This window comes from Centrocercus urophasianus, unplaced genomic scaffold (assembly GCF_019232065.1).
Source record: "Centrocercus urophasianus isolate 14NV4802_14NV808 unplaced genomic scaffold, USGS_Curo_1.0 seq_2, whole genome shotgun sequence".
Taxonomy (NCBI): domain Eukaryota; kingdom Metazoa; phylum Chordata; class Aves; order Galliformes; family Phasianidae; genus Centrocercus; species Centrocercus urophasianus.
This window is the reverse complement of record NW_024884755.1, coordinates 8,684,138-8,700,298: the sequence shown is the minus strand read 5'-3', so window position 1 is coordinate 8,700,298 and position 16,161 is coordinate 8,684,138. Positions and strand designations below refer to the sequence as shown.

The 16,161-nt window shown below is 40.9% G+C and overlaps 1 protein-coding gene and 1 long non-coding RNA gene across 3 annotated transcripts in view; one reads left to right on the top strand and one right to left on the bottom strand.

Moving 5' to 3' along the window:
* Positions 1–9,459, top strand: part of LOC122161896 (WT1 interacting protein) — a 75,372-nt gene extending 65,913 nt beyond the window's left edge. The window contains exons 5-9 of one of the 2 annotated variants that reach the window (XM_042821655.1): positions 486–616; positions 1,663–1,714; positions 3,544–3,612; positions 5,323–5,493; positions 5,649–9,459. In XM_042821655.1, coding sequence (XP_042677589.1) covers positions 486–616; positions 1,663–1,714; positions 3,544–3,612; positions 5,323–5,475 — 405 coding nt within the window. In that variant the 3' untranslated portion in view covers positions 5,476–5,493; positions 5,649–9,459. Of the gene's footprint in view, positions 1–485; positions 617–1,662; positions 1,715–3,543; positions 3,613–5,322 lie in introns of both variants that reach the window. The other variant, XM_042821654.1, reaches the window with a different exon arrangement.
* A 533-nt stretch (positions 9,460–9,992) lies between these two features.
* LOC122161899 lies at positions 9,993–13,467 on the bottom strand. The gene is made up of 3 exons (XR_006169340.1): positions 13,274–13,467; positions 11,351–11,492; positions 9,993–10,120 (listed from the first exon to the last, which is right to left on the bottom strand). It is a non-coding gene; the product is annotated as an uncharacterized LOC122161899 (long non-coding RNA).
* Between the last annotated feature and the right edge of the window lie 2,694 nt (positions 13,468–16,161).

Genomic DNA, 16,161 nt, shown 5'->3' with positions numbered 1-16,161 from the left:
TTAGCAAAAACTGATGGGCCCCTATAACTGAGTAATAACTGGTCAGTAAGTGTGGTGGAACAGGAGTTTTATTATTTTACTGTGTAGGTGTGAGCAATGGCTACTTTAGACTCCTTCTGTCACGGTCTGATGCATTTTGTGAATTAACTCTGTATCCTACTCACTTGTATTTGACTGCAACAGATTTTCCAAGTAGTCTGTGAAGCTGTTCTTAGTTTCTGTTGGGCAGTATTAGCCATGCAGAGCTAATACTGATGGACTTAACCTGATTTTCACAGATCTCTGTCATTATTGGGAGCCTGATAGAAACCCACAGAAATCAGGAACTTCGTTATTTTAAAAGGCCCCTTGCTGACAGAACTCCAGATTGGTAAATTCATCCCAAAGCATGTGCTTCTGTCATTTTTAAAAGTCAGACACAGCAGTGTATGAGGAAGGATTTCATGTAATTGTGCACCCATTTACTTTGCTCTTTGCCTCTTAAGATCTTACAGGCCCTTGGAAAGTCATACCACCCTGGCTGCTTCCGCTGCGTGGTATGTAATGAGTGTTTGGATGGAGTCCCCTTCACTGTAGATGTGGAGAACAATATTTACTGTGTCAAAGACTACCATACGTAAGTAAACAAATCTATTGCATGCTTAGAAGATTTATACTGGTTAAGTTACTGGTACAGCTGTGAGTCTTGCAGTAGATGAAGAGTTATTCCTATTTGTTTAGCTGTCCCTTAGTGCTCTTCTCACACACTGCATTGTAAAGTGTTTTAAAGTTATTCTAAAACTCACTTGGTGGGTCTTGTGGGGAATTCAAGGGCTAAGTGAGGTTGAAAATGAGGTTGTATTAGAGGATGTATTTCTCTGCTGGCTGCTTCTCTACTTCTTTCAGGACTTCATTACTAATTAGACGTGGCTAATTCTGCAAGTGGTGGTAGGTTCTGCTAGTGTCCAGATGCTAGTGATGCATGATACTTGGGAATGTAAGTTACATCAAGTTAGATGGGACAGTAGACATAGAATTAGCAGCCAGTGTTAGAATGATCTGACCTTCACCGGATGAAGTTTTACTGTTTAAGTGATTGCTTTTGGACTCTTTTCTACTCTTGCTCAAAGGAAATGTAAATGCTCTCTTTGCTCCAGCCAGCTAGTAACTCAGCTCGTGGATCAAGAGAAAATCACTTTAAATTCATTTGTATTGGTCTGACTGTATTGTGGGGATGGAGTGATGTTGGCCCAGTGACTACCATAAAATGCAGCTGCAGGTAAAACCAGCTGATGTATTTGGTTTACACAGATCCTAGCTGAGATCAGTCCTTCTCCCATTTAGCATGTGAGCTGGTGACCGACCAGGTCAGGAGCTATTTTGCACAATTTGAATAAAGAAAGGTGAGAGAAAGGGCACGCATAGGAAGAGGGGTGGATTGATAATACTTAGAGGTCAAGAAGAGCTAAGCAATAAAGCTGGGGTAGATACACCTTTCTAAGTCTCCTTTTCCCTGAATATTGTAGAAACAAACAAACAAAAAAAAAACCCAAAACAACATAGAGATGTCTTCAAACCCAGGTTTACATTTTACTAAAAGAAGGCATGGTAAGAATAGTTCTCCTGGTTCTACTTTTTGAAGAAACTTCAAATGTAACTTGAAAATGTCTTCTTGCTCCCTAGGGTTTTTGCACCAAAATGCGCTTCCTGTAACCAGCCGATTCTACCAGCACAGGTACATGTTAACGTGCACAGACTCGTTACAACAAACAGCTGTTGGCATAAGAACACTTTCCAAGAACTTTTCCTCCTTCTTCCACAACGTATGTCAGATATTAAATTAAATACAGTTCAGCAGTAATGTCACTCCCAAACATTCCCAGAGGTTGTAATAGTCATAGTGCTTATGTAGCATATTACTTTGTATCATTAGGGTGCTTTCCAGGTCTTAATTGTGCTGTTATAAATCTCGTTTAATTGAAAGCCCTAACTGGGGCTCCAAGAACAATCCAAGAAGTAAAGCTCTGTTTATTTTTAGAATTTCCCATTAGCTCAAGTAGCAATTTTCCTTGTCCGCAATGTTTGCTTTTCTGATGTGCATCTGTTATGATGCCCAAGCTTGAAAAGACAGCTGAGGGGTTACCCTGACCCTCAGAAGCCACACAGCCTGTTGTCGTGGAAGGTCACTATAATGAAGTGGTTAAAGGGTGGAAAAGGAGGTAGAAAAGTTGCCTAAAAGGAAAGCCAGATGAATGACTGCTGCTTGCAACCTCGGACCATTGTGATGGTATTGTCAGCACAGTAAGACTCTGGAAAAGACGATCCCTTTCTGCCTGCCCACAATGATGTTCCATTAAACTCCAGCAGCTGCAGGACCCTCTGAGTTCCCACTGCTCATGTCACTGGCCAGCCTGATCACAAGGAAGGCCCTTCGCGCCTTCTTTCTCCTCTCATCAGGCACATGTAGCCAGAGCGTGCCTCCTGTAAGCTGCTGTGCCCTACTAAAGTCTGTGGCTGGAGCCTCTCAGTGTGCCCACCTTTACCATGCCACATTATCCGATGTTTGTCATTATTATTTTTGCTAAATTAAAAACCTTATGAAAGCTGGGCCAGAACCTCATGCACTGCTGATGGTGGTATAAGGAGTGAAGTTTCCATAGAGCTTTTCTAGTTTCTTGCCTTACAAAATAATTTAAAAATTAATAATTATTAAAAGAAGGTAAAAAAGCAGTCCTACTGCTGACTCATCTGATGGTTAGCAGGATAGACTCCATGTTCTTTCCCACGGAGGTTTCATAGGTTAGTTCAAATCCAGCAGTGCAGGTGCTAACCTGCCCGTGGCTTCTCTCAGACATAGTCTACGTCATATCTGATGCTCTAACCACGCCTGGAACTGGAAACAGTGTGGGTCAGCAAATTTAATGAGCTCCGTCTTCAGAGGCATGGAAGTGGCTCAGGGAAAGGTTCCTGTAACCTGTGAGGTTACAGGAAGGGTATGGGCAGCTTGGCAGAGCCTGGGGCTCTGCCAGGTATTACACAGCTCCACTGCATCCATCATCGCACTGGGGCTTTGGCCTGTGTGCATAATTACATGCTAGACAGCTATGTAAAGGACCGTAGGGCACATACACTGCCATGTGCACATGCAGAGTAGCTGTGCACCAGCTAGTTTGAGGGGAATGAGTCTGCTAGGAATAGTGACCTAGTCATTATCTCATAGTGTTTGGCTTATAGTTTGTTCAACTTCTGGGTGCCCTTGGAAAATTGTTTTATTTCAAGAGAAAAACTCTCTTTTGAACATGAAATTTTAGCTATGCTTCCCAAATTACCTTTTCAGCCTATTTTAGACATCCACAGGACTGCTTAACAGGAAAACTGGTACTGCAGTGCAGTGCATGGAGGGGAAGACCCTCAGCAGTTACAGAGATCTGTTCTACGAAAGGAGAAGGGATATCTCACACAGAAGCACCTTTCCAAAGCTGTATGTTGGGCAACATACTGAAAGAAGATTGAGAAAACACCACTTAAAAGCTCACTCTTACCTTTTCTGTGCTTCTCCAACAGGGATCTGAAGAAACCATCAGAGTAGTGTCAATGGACAAAGATTACCATGTGGAATGTTATCACTGTGAGGTGAGTGTCACAGAGGAGCTGGGCTGAGGCACTGGACAAGGATTGCTTATACCAAACATTCTCCTCTCAGTAGATGCATGACTTGCAACCCAGGGTGCGTTTGCTGACGCCTGCATGCCTGGGCAGGTAGGGCTTTGCACTGTGGCTTCTGAAAGGAGTTGGAGGAATGAGTGCTAGCTGCTATTTCCAGTAGTACCAAATAAGGTTCCTTTTTTTTTTTTTCCAGTATATTAATTTAAAAGGCTGAGTTTCATTGTGGTGGAATTTTCTCTGTACTTGTAGATGGGGAGAGAACATAGAGGAAGCTCTGGGTCTCTTTTTCCTGATCTTTTTGGATACAGTTTGTGTGGCTGTGATATGAGGAGGTTTGAATTTGCTTATGCAGGGAAGGACCTTCATCCTGTCCTGGAAAGGTCTTCCAGGGGATTTGTGTATTTCCATGCTGGATGAACACTTGTTTACTACATAAGAGAGGACAGTATCGATGACAGTATTTTTGTGCAGAACATTTAAACATTTATTGGAGCAGATCAAGATCTGGGACTGGTGCTTTTGCTTCACAGGGAGGAGAGCTCAGTTGAGTGTTATCTGTGCAGCCCAGGAATACAAGGAAGGAGACAAACTCTTTAATTTGAGATCAACCTTTCGTGCAATCCAGCTCAAAAATGGTTTTATGGAGAGGTTTCCAATTGAGGGAGAAGGATAGCAAAATTTGGGGCATCCTGAAATGTATGTTTCAGGACCTACATCTGAGCCTATGCGCCTAGCCAGCTCCTTCCAACAGAGGTAGCTGATACTCAAGATAAATTGGCATAGGACATTTCAGCATGTGGAGATCTGTATTTCCCTCCCTTCTTCCCTCAACTATTGCTTTGTGCAGGCTTCACTTGAGATGACAGCTCCCTCCCCTTCTTTCTCAGCCTATTGACATTATATTAGAATGTCCCAATGGGGGTTTGTTTTCTGTTCTGTTTCATTATTCATTTCCCCATTCTCTTTTCAGTTTGAGGCAAATTAAGCTGCTTCCACATCTGCTGAGAACGGCAGAGAACATTTATGTACAGTAATCAGAGGTTAGCCATGTGTTGGCAGGGGTAGGTTACTGCCTAATAGCTTCAAATTAGGCTCTCAAACTGTACATACTGGGTCACTGCTGTCTCCAGCTATGCTAGTTCAGTCAGTACCAGTATTCTGAGGTGTGCACACAGACACTTTGCAAATGTCCAGTTTGTATGAAATGTCATTTAAGTTGTCATCCACCATTTGTTCATCATGCAAAGTCAGTAGTCTAGCTTGGAAACTTTTCTACTTTCCTGTGTCATCTTTTCCTGGTGTGACAGCTTAACAGCTGCAGCGAAACCTCAATAGATTCTCAATCTGAAACTGAAATCCACTGAAGAAATGGACTTTCTTATTACAGAAAAAGGAATACGGTTTTAGAGAGTTTTTGTTTGATTTGCATCGACATTGAAAAGATGGAGAGAGGAAAAAGAATTGGGCTAGAATTGGGCTAGAATTACTACAGCTAGTCCTAGTAGATTTTAGTGATGTCATTTTGTTTAATGCAGGATAGACAGGACCCGTCTACCATAAACTCTTGATGTCGCTGTCTTTTGTGGCGCGAGAGGGAGCTTGCAGGGTTAATCAGTGTTGATATAAGACGACCTACCTGAGTCTCTCATAAAACTGGGATGTATATTTTTCTTCTAGGATTGTGGCTTGCAGCTCAATGATGAGGAAGGCCATCGTTGTTACCCATTAGAGGGCCACTTGCTCTGTCACAGCTGTCATATCAGGCGCCTCAATATTAAGTTGCCATCGCATCCCCCGCCAAGCTATCCAATGCACGTGACGGAACTCTGAAAGACATTTCCATTGCCAGTAAGCCGTTCAAAAGAGAAGACAAATTTAAAAGTGACTTTCCTGTTCCTTTAAAGATGATATTCCAGTAATAACCTTCTAAACCATCTATTTATTTTTTAAATCAGAGGTAAGGGGTTCTTTCTAATCTTGTATATATGCGTTCTTTTATTTAGACGTTTTCACTGAGGCACCGTCTACTTGAACAAATAATGCGCCATCAAGTCATAACTGTAAGTGGCAGCATTTTTAAAAACAGTGGTACAAAGGGCTGTTCTGCACTCCTTGCTCACGTTTCTTCAGTGGAGGTTTTTGCCAAGTAAGGAGTATAGAATAAATTTCCAAAATTTAGCACCTTTATCACATTGCAGCAGGCATGGTAAGATAAATGCCAGCATTTTCACTAGTTTCCTTGAAATCTGGTCTTAGAGAATACAAGTCTCACATTTTAAAAACAGTACATTCCCAGAATTAGTGAATAGGAAGCAAACGAGTGTCTTCAGCAATGACAGCTTTCAGCATGGGTTAGATAATGGCATTCTGTGAAGACATATCAGGACAACTTTTCAACCTACATGGTTCCACAGTGATCTAAGGACTAACTTTGTTAAAGAAGAATGTCAAGGGTCTCATAAAAAACACGTTACAGAAGAATATATCCAAAAGAACAGTGCATGCAGGGTTGTAAAATTGAAGGAAGGTACTGAGCTCTGTAATTGCTTGTTATGTACAAGTGTAGCCGTAGCTTCAAAATGCATTCAAGTGACATTGATGATTTGGCACTTAGTAAGCAATTCATCTTTAAATTTTTTTGTTTGTTTAACAGAGTTAGCAGCCCCTTTCTATGCAAAGGTAAACCTTACACTACCTGTTTTATGCAGGCTACTATTTGTTCATTTGTTACCAACTGCTTTAAGATTGTATGTTAAGACATTATTAAAATGGAGGGGCTGCGGTTTTTGTATTATCTTTTCAGCTTTGTGTCCTTTTCTAGATGTACTTTTCAACAGATTATGGTGGTTATCTTCAATGGAAAAACACAACACAGTTTAGCAGAAATAATAACTTAGACAGTTGAAACACTGATGTTTTATAACAAGTATTAGATGTACATAGAATGTACACTTTCATGTTTTGCATAAGCTGTTACAGTAACCTCAGAGCTCTGGGGAAATGTATGTCTTCCATATAGGAAGTTCGATGAATCTTTTTTTATGGTTTTTCTACCATGTGTTGATGATTTACATGCAAATCACACATCTGTATGTTTAAAAAATTCCTTGCATTCTCATGAGAATTTATCCAGCCTTCCTGAATTTATATTTTAAATAAATCCATCATTGCTGTCTTTGTATCCAAAATTACAATAAAATAAAACTCTTCTGCTCCAGAGGAAGTGGAAATACCAGACCAGATTCTCGGCATGAGTAAATTGGGACGCTTCAGTGCGAGTTCTCAGCATGTCAAGAATCTGACTGGCCCGTTCAGAAATGATCACGTTAAATTCAGCATGCAGACTGATGAAATGACTTATTTGGTAACACCACTGCAGTTTAGTTTCTTATGCTCCACTGATTTTTTGAAAGCCATTTGTGGTGCTCTTGAAAAAAGTACAAAGGGCATCCAATGGACCCTAATTCCAAAGTGGAATAATTAACTCCCTTAACAGAATTTTTTGACAGTCTGGAATTTCCTTGGGGAGGTGGGGAAGAGCAGGGAGGCAGGAAAAATTCTTGTGCACTATTTTTTTTTTCTGTTAGTAAGGAACAAAAGCTATGTTTTCTGAACTTCTACCAAACTTCCTCTGGCCTAGGTGAACCTGTTCTACTGAATGCTCTTTGGCAAGTCAGATACTCCTTTAAAAAGTAATTTTCTAATTAATATACAAGTTAGTGTGAGAGCTGTGTTTTGTAGGAATTACTGTATAACTAGTGTCCTGTTTCAGCAGTGTGAGCTAGGAATCCTCCTTTGCAGAAGGGTAGACATTGGCTGCATGCACACATGCCTTTACCTCTGTGCCCAGAGTCACCAAACCAGCCTCAAGAGGGAAGCAGAAGTACAGGTGCCTCTTGCCCAAACAGCAAATTCTGGAAAAAGAAACAATTGTCTTCAGTTGGGTTATATAACTAGGTGAATTCCATTAAGGTTACTACAAACACTAGGAAATGAAGATAGAGCTTCAGGATAAACTTTTAGCCTGAGCTGCAACGTAATACTTTTCCATTTAAGGAAGCTGCTTTGGCCCACATCTATCTTTGAGGTATTTCTAATTGCTTGTCTTTACAATTACATACTAAAGAATTCAAATTAAGAAAACAATCATTCAAATACACAGAGAATGTTTGAGTCTGTTCCTGTGAGCAAGTCATCCCATAGCAGTACATGCTGTACACTGATGCAAAAACCTTAAAAACCACTGTGGCCAGAGGTGGAGGTGACTCTGGCATTTAGCTGGGCTTCCACCAGCACCTTCCTCAGCACTTCCACCTCCAGTCAACAACAAGGTTAAGTTTCCAGCTCAGCATTACTTTTCAAGGGTCAGCATGATCTAACACGTACATGTATTTACCTTTTCCTCTTTTTTTTTTTTTAAATGATCATACTTTAGAACAGAATAATATTTAATTTCACATGTCAATTTGTCCTGCTTGTAGTTCTGCTCAGTTCCAATGTGTTAAGTATCCTCACAGTGCTATGTTGAAAGTTACAGTTTCACTATAGAATAGGAAATCTGTTTAAAACCAGAAAGCAGCAGTTGTTCCAGTATTTCCTACAGACAGGTGCATTTTGGTTTTGGATAATAAAGTTTGCTTTTCCAGCATTTAATATAAAAACTGGCAGTTGGGTGAGATTTGCCAGCTTTTAGTCAAAGAACAGAGGAAAAAAAAAAATAAAAGCTAATCTGAAATAGCGATGTGTGCTGTAGTGCTAGCAACAGCTTCTGCACATTTTACCTCCTGTCTGGAGAATTATGTAAGTGAGAAAACTTCATTTAGTTATATTCCTAAGGAGTACATTCTTAAATCAGTTCAACACAGATGTAAACTTTCTGGAGCTCGTTTTATGATGTGGCTGTTCATCAGCGGCCTTTTATGTTCTGTACTGTCAGAATATGTCCATAAAGTTAAAACAATACCAACTATCAGGAATGCACCTGACCTCTTTGCTGAGGTAGTCTCACCAAGTCCCTGCAGCACAGAGCTGTTCTCGGTGATTCAGAGTCCCTCATGCGCTGGAGGAAGCGTTCCAAAGAAAGGACCAAAATAATAACTGAAAAACAAAACAAAAGAATGCACTCAGATAATTGAGCTTTCAGAAGGAGTTTGTTTGGGTTTCTCTCTGTTTCTTTTCACTTGTGTGCACGTGTGTGTGTGTATGTATATTTTGTAAGGTGGAGCTTCAAAAGGAAAACATGGTAGAGGAGCTCTTTAAGACCAGAAATTCCAGAGTAGTTAAGTAAACCAAAGCTCTAAAGGAGACAAAAGCTGCTTTCTTGCGTTTCAAGGAAAGTTTAAAAGTTTGTCATTCATCCTGTAACTAATGCCGTAACTAGAGTGTATAATTTGACTTAAATTAAGTTTTCATTTGAGAAATATTTTCATTTTCTTTAAAAGAATATAGTTTTCTTCCAAGAACTTGGACCAACATTGATTTTTATTTTGTAGGAAATATATAAATTCCCTGTTTGTATATCATGTAACTAGTTTACATGCTGAAAATATACATTAGTTTAACTATTTTTGTATATATCCTTGTAAAACTTTTGAATGTGCTTCTGTCTTTTAGTTTTTAGAATTACTTGTGGTTTTGTGTTTCAGTGTTTGATTCCCTTGATTGTTGAAGAAAAATAATTGGGAAATGTAGATTTATTTATCTAAAGATGAAGCTACTTGCTATCACCCTAAGTTATTTAATATTAAAGTCAGACGTTTCATTTAACCTTAGATGCTATAATCTGCTTTTTTCAATAAAGACATTTTCTAGTTATCTTTGATTTTGCAGTTCATTGCATAAGTGATATATGTTTCTTAATCTAGGTGGGCTCTAACACCATTTTCAAGAGACCTTTGTACTGCCTAAAGAAATGCCTAACTGATGTTAATTTATAGCAGCTGCATGCATGAAGGATTTTGGTCCTCCAGTGCAAGTGTTACTAATTAAGGTCTAAAACATGCCCACAGCTAATATTTTGCAGCTGCACTTAGAAAAGAATTTAGCCACTCTGGCAATTTTTAATTAAGCTTTAACCAGTCTGGAAAGCTCACATGCAGGCCAGTCAGTATGAAGGAACACTTCCTTTTCAAGACTTTCATGAGATCTCAGAGCATTCCAGAAGAGCAGCACAATCCTGGGCAATGAACTTGTGTAGGTCTTAAGTGCTAAGACCCTGGTTTGGGGAAGTTTCTCAATTTTTTGCCAAGTCATAGCAACAAAGAATCCACGCCAAAGCTCTGATAGGATCAGAAAGATGCTCTTTTTTTTTGCATATATGTACACATTTTACCTTTCTGAAGGTCTGCCTCCAGCTTCACAGCACAGATGGGCATGTTTACCACTCACAGCAGTCCTGCAAGAGCAGCTACATCTGTCAGGCAAAAGATCTGTCAGCACTGGTATCTCCTTGTCAACTGTGGCCAAGAGTGGATGCCTGGGGAAGAGTTGAAGAATAAAGTTTTTTCCCTAGTTTCTGTATACTTACATTCCCTGAGTTTCTTTTAAATTCACCTTGTCACGGTCCCATCCCTATGGATGCTCTTTTCCCCAGTGACTTGCATCGAGTGTTCACAAGTGTGATGCCACTCAGTCCATCAGGGAGGCCTGCTGCAGCTCAGCCACGTTGGCTTTGCCAAGTACAAATGACTTCAAATTCAGAAATGAAACTTACTGGTGGGTTTCATACAACAGCTATTTTGGTAATTTTCTCTCCCACATAGTCAGAACGGGAAGAGTTACAAACAATTGTTTTAGAGACACAGTCTACACTTCTGTGCTTTGAAACAGATGTACTGCAGGTCTATAAGGACTTAGAAAATATATGCTATGTTCTCACAATTCTTAAAAAACCATTCAAAGTGAGCAATTCAGGCCCTCTTTGAAGACGTAAAAAATATAAAGACTGTCTAACTCGTAAAGCATTTTAACAGCACATCACCACGAGTGACACAAATGTAGTCAATAAAATCTGGGACATACTCATAATGCAGCAAGTATTTATGCCAACCCCTAACTAGCCTGGTTGAAAAGAACAGAACACTTAAAAAATAGTTACTGCCCCTTGTGGGCCTCCTTGCAGGAAACACATGCTGGAAAATGAATATATATTCACTGCAGAGAGAGCATGAGTCAGGACCTGGTTCCCAGAGGGGAGCACCACAGAACTCTGCAGTTCCCTGGCATCTAAGCCACAGGGCAGCGTACCACTGGAAACTGCTACATGATGCATGGCTGCTAATCTGCTACATGCAGAATATTCAAGAGTGCTTTGCTAGCCCTGCTTTTCACCTTATCAACCATTCCCAGGTCTGCAACCTTTAATTTGCAGCTGTAGAGGTAAACAAGGATTTGCCAGGTCTCCCAAGACTGATCCAAGGACACTGGCTACTGATGGGAAACACAAGCACTGTGTGACCTAGACTGATGTCTGCCTTCAGCTCACGTCACTGTTACTCAACTTTTAGTCATCCTAATTCATAGGCTGAGGAATAAGTGAGGACTTGAAATGAGTGAGGTTAGACAAGACATCAGGAAGTCATCTGATGTGACACTTGCACTCCTCCCAGAAGGCCCAAAAGAAAGACTAACCTTATATGCGTGTAATACCTTAAATATTCCCATGGGTGTGTAATTGAGGAAGCTGGATTTGCAGGCTTGTTCCTACCTCTGCTGCATTTTCTGATCCGCCCAGTCTGACAGGTACTAACAGAGTCAGCTGCTCAGCATTCACATTTGGCATTACAGGTTTCTTTTCAAAACCCCAGCTGGCTGGATCACTGCTGCCCATACTTTTAACTTCACACCAGCTAAGAGGAGCAAAAGGATGGCAGAAGTTAGCAAATGAAGAATGACAGTGAATCAGGGCTCTGCTGAGGGTGATAAAAACCAGCTTTGGATCTAAGAAGCACTTCAGTTTGCACATATTTTAGACTAGTATGGCTTCTTTCAAAAGCAGTATTCCTGAAGGTGGTGAGTTTTTGTTGTTTTTTTCCTAAAACGTTCAAATTTCAATCACTGATTTATTTACATTAAACTTTGGAACATGGCTACAGACACCTCTGCTTGTGAAATTCATTTAAAAGCAAAAGACAGGATTCTGCAATTACAGCCCTTCTCCCACCTGAAGGTTTGGACCTCATCACTCTGAACACAGGAGCAATCTGCAGACTTTTTCCTACTTGTTGCCCACCCAACTTGCAGCTTTCAAAGGTACAGAATTTGGCTTAACTTGCCAGACTGTGATCCTGCTTGGTGCTACCAACTCCTGCCTGGAATCACATATAGGTAAGAAACTTTGAAGGAGGAAATAATATTAAGCAAGGATCAGGAAAAAGTCAGCGAGAGCTGCTGGATGTTGAGCAGGACACATCATCGTTAGTTTTTTCTACATGTCTAAGCTAGATGCAGAAGTGTCACCCATTAAGCAGTGACATACTGCTTCCTGGAAGAATTTGCAGGCTGTCCCTCAGTGACCACCTCTGGGATCATCATCCCCACAGAACTGAATTACATATTTGTAAAGCTATGAAGTTAACCGCAGTTTTTTTGGCAAAATTCCAGAAGAGTACAATTGTTTTCCTCCTATTGACCATTCATATGAGATTCTAACGTTCTGTTAGTGCATAGTTCTCGCCTTCACTTAACACTGAGATAGCAAAAATAAGTTCTAAATTGCCATATTGTTTGTTAAGAGCACGTACAAACCAGCATGTTCTGCTGCATCTGCATTTTCCCTGTGCTGTCAGATTTTGTCCCATTTGAAGAAAATACTCAACATCAGCCAGCATAAACCACAGTACTTACATATGGTGTAGGAGAAGAACAAGCTGAAAACCGTGTAAAAGCTAAGAAACCACGCAGAGAGCTGGCTTGCCAGAAGTGTTAAAGTATCTATCTAGCAATACATTTAAGATCAAATTCTCGAAGATTTCTGTCACAGATGAAAAAAGTCCACAAAAGCCCATATCTGTATGTACGCGTCTGGGGAAGTCAAAGAACGAATACTGCGTTGGTTTGTTACGGTGATTCAACTAAATGGGCTATCTAAAAAAAGCTGCCTTCCCTTTAAAAGTGAATGTTAAAGCCAACTGATAGTTTAACTGATAATTACCAGCTGCTCTGGCAAAGCAAATGAAAGTCAGAGGCACCGCTTGGTGCTTTCAGGCACAGCAAGGAAACACCATGACATAAACTGTTCCCAGCTAAAGAAAATAAACATTGCTCTGATAAAACCAAGGAAGCTGTGCTCATTCATGCTAAATGAGTGTCTCTCATCCTATGTAAGACAAGGCATTAAGGATAGGAAAGAAAATTACTGCATTCACCTGTGTCCTTTACCATCTAAATCCTGCAGCTGAATCTTCATCAAAATACAGTTGAAATAAACTTTGCTCTTTGAAGGTCAGTTATTACATGGCTGTGGTCTCACCTTAGTCCCTTGTCTGTAAAGTCTGCAGACTGCATACAAGGATGGATGCAGCAAAGGATTAGAAAACAAAAACTGCGTGCATGGCAGGGTGCAGCAACGGGCAGAGCACGACAGGAATTGCCTGTGATACCTGCAAACCATGCAGTTAACGGCACTTACCTCTAGCAGTCGACACAGATCCTAGAAAAAGATTTGCACAGACCTTCCTTAACAGAATGAGGTAAAAAGGGGCACTGGTCTCCTGCAGCAAGAAGCACACACCATCTTCCAAGATGATGGCAGTGGCAGCACTCCTCCACTCCTGCCTATGCCAGGGAGTTCACCTGAGAGTTGTTCCATTTTTTTCTCCACTTCTTCCTACATCAGAAAAAGACCAAGGGGAGAGAAATAAATACACAAAGTTTTCTACACCATTTATATCTCCATTCATCTCCATTCCTTACTGGGACATTTGCTGGCAAGGGAGAAGAGGAAGGCTTTGCCCAGCTGGGCACAGGGCTGTGGCATCTTGGCACAGGATCTTGCCAGTGGCCACTCTCTAACATTAATTCTTTTTATCAAACTGACAAGTCTCCATTCAACAAACATTATGGTAACTTTAGACACATCCTATTGTCCCTAGCAATGTCTTACTATTTAGAATAGATCCCCTGCTGTCTAGATTCACAAACTATAAAAGCTGTACCTACACCTCATTTGGCCCTTTGTTCTTCTTTCACCCAATATACCACACTTAATGGTAAAAGCGACAGATGTTCAGCTGTAGTTGATTATTAATATAATTTTATTTTCTATTTAAAAGAAAAAAGCATTTATAACCTTTTCATTTTTAAAGAACACATTTTCCCAGCAACCAGCTGGTAGCTTCTCTCTAACCCACAGCACATTTTCCAAGCTCTGGATCAAAAATATACTCCAAAAAAAGCGAGAAAAAAAAAACCAACTATTTAAAAAATGAATAAGCTTACTGCCAGGCAACTGGCCAATTACTTTCCAGAAGTACCAGCAGAATGAGGATAAAACAACAAAAATGTCTATATGGAAAAGCTCATTAGCAGCACTGAAACAGAGCAGTTGTTCTCAAAGAACGCAACATTGCACCCTCCAAACTGAATCAAAAAGAAGGAAGCTCAAGGAAAACAAAGTTCCCATTAAATGTTTAACTTTATTTTGTAATACAGAGCAGAAAATCTGCTAAATCAATGGCTCTGGCAGTTGCCAGAGAATGCTTTGATGAAGCATGCTGGATTTCATGATCTAACTTAACCTTAAGTTTGATTTATTTTTTCGTTTGCATTAATCCTAATACCTTAAAAGCTGAAATCTTTTCCTTTGCAGATAAGACAAAAAATAATATAAATCTAGGAACCTACTGCATTGCAGTGAGTTACTTTCATACGATCTCGCCCCAGAATCTTATGGCTCTGTTTGCACCCAGGTCCTAAGGATCTCCAGCAGCTGAACTTGCAGGCTGAGCAGGTGCAACTGGGGAGCACAGAGCAGAAGGTACCTAAGATTGCAGTTGTCTGAGCTCAATCTTCAGTTGCAGCTTTGCATATGAACATGCAGGCCAGAAGAAAAGCAGATCTGCAGGAAGAATACTGCAGGGACTCAGCAGTGCTGACATCTTAAACAGGAGTGAAGAACAGGTGAGCAGAACTGTATGTAGCTTGCCAGCTGCCAACCCTATTTACAAAGGAACAGCAAAATGTGTCATTGCTGTTTGTTTCACCAGCAAGAACCATCTGCTTCTTCCAAAGAGTGTTACAGAGTATTTTAAATGTATCCCAAAAATCACTCTGGAGACAGGTGATAACTGACACATGGCTACATAACACATTTCCTTGTGCTCTGCTGGCTGGCAGCCTATGTTTTCCTACTCCCTTTCCAGCTGAAATGTACTGAATATCCCATTTTACCATTGCAAAAGTGCTCCCGGTGCAAGCTGCAGATACACACTCAAGGACAGGCAGCAGAGGAGGCAGGAGCAGGACACACAAGCAGAACACTGGCTGCAGCCAAAACATGGGGACAAATGTCCTGCGCTGCTTTTGGTGACAGCGTTTCCAGAGGCACCACCACTCAGCCTGCTACAACAAACCAGCCTCAGGAGCGCGGCAAGAAGCATCCTTTGTGCTCCTCAAGTGAAAACAAAGTTGCAGACTGTTGAGCTAAAATCTAAGACAGCCCAGAAGTGAGCAGAGCCAGAGGTGACCTGGCCAGTGGCTCAGGGTGAGAAGCAGATGGCCACCACTCTGCTTCCTGCATGGTGCCAAGACTTTGAAGGACATGGGAATGGCACCAGAGGATGTTTTTCCGTTGGAAATATCAAAGTTATTTCAGACAAAGATACCCCTAAGGAACGTACTCAGAGCCTCCCTCTGCAAGCAGCATGGCCAGCTACCCAGACACCACAGAAAACAGGAGAACAGCATCTCTAGCCTCTCTCCTCCTGTCCTAACAGGGCTGATTAGAGCTGCAGGTTGGCACAAAGCCTCACCAGATCCCCCACATTGCGTGGGGCAGCACCTCTGCCACATTTCTCACTTCATGCATTCTGAAGGAGATCAGTAATTCATACCTCAGAGGAAGTGAGTGAGCAGTGAACTCCCATAAACTCCATTGCAGTGAGTGAACTCAGGTTTAGCTGTGTGACTTTCTCTCTTTTTTTTTTTTTTTTTTTTTTTTTTTTAAATTAGAAGTAGAAAAATAAATTTGTTTGGGTTTTTAGAGCTAATCCAAACACATTTTAGTTGTCTTTTGAGATGGCACTTCCTGCCTTGTCCCTACTTGACAACACATTTTTCAGTCATTAAGAATGTTCCGCACGCACAGAAATATCTCGGGTTATTTTTCCCATAATCAAAAGAAAACAAATCCCAGAGCAGCCCTGGCAGGCCGCTTCCGGCCAGCACTGCTGTGCCCCCAGAGACCCATCATGCTGCTGCTGACTTCAGAGGGCAAACAAGAAAGTTTGCTTTCAGTATAAAATTAGACACTAAAACTAACTGATTTTTTTTCCACCCCAAAACCAAACTCTTGCCCAA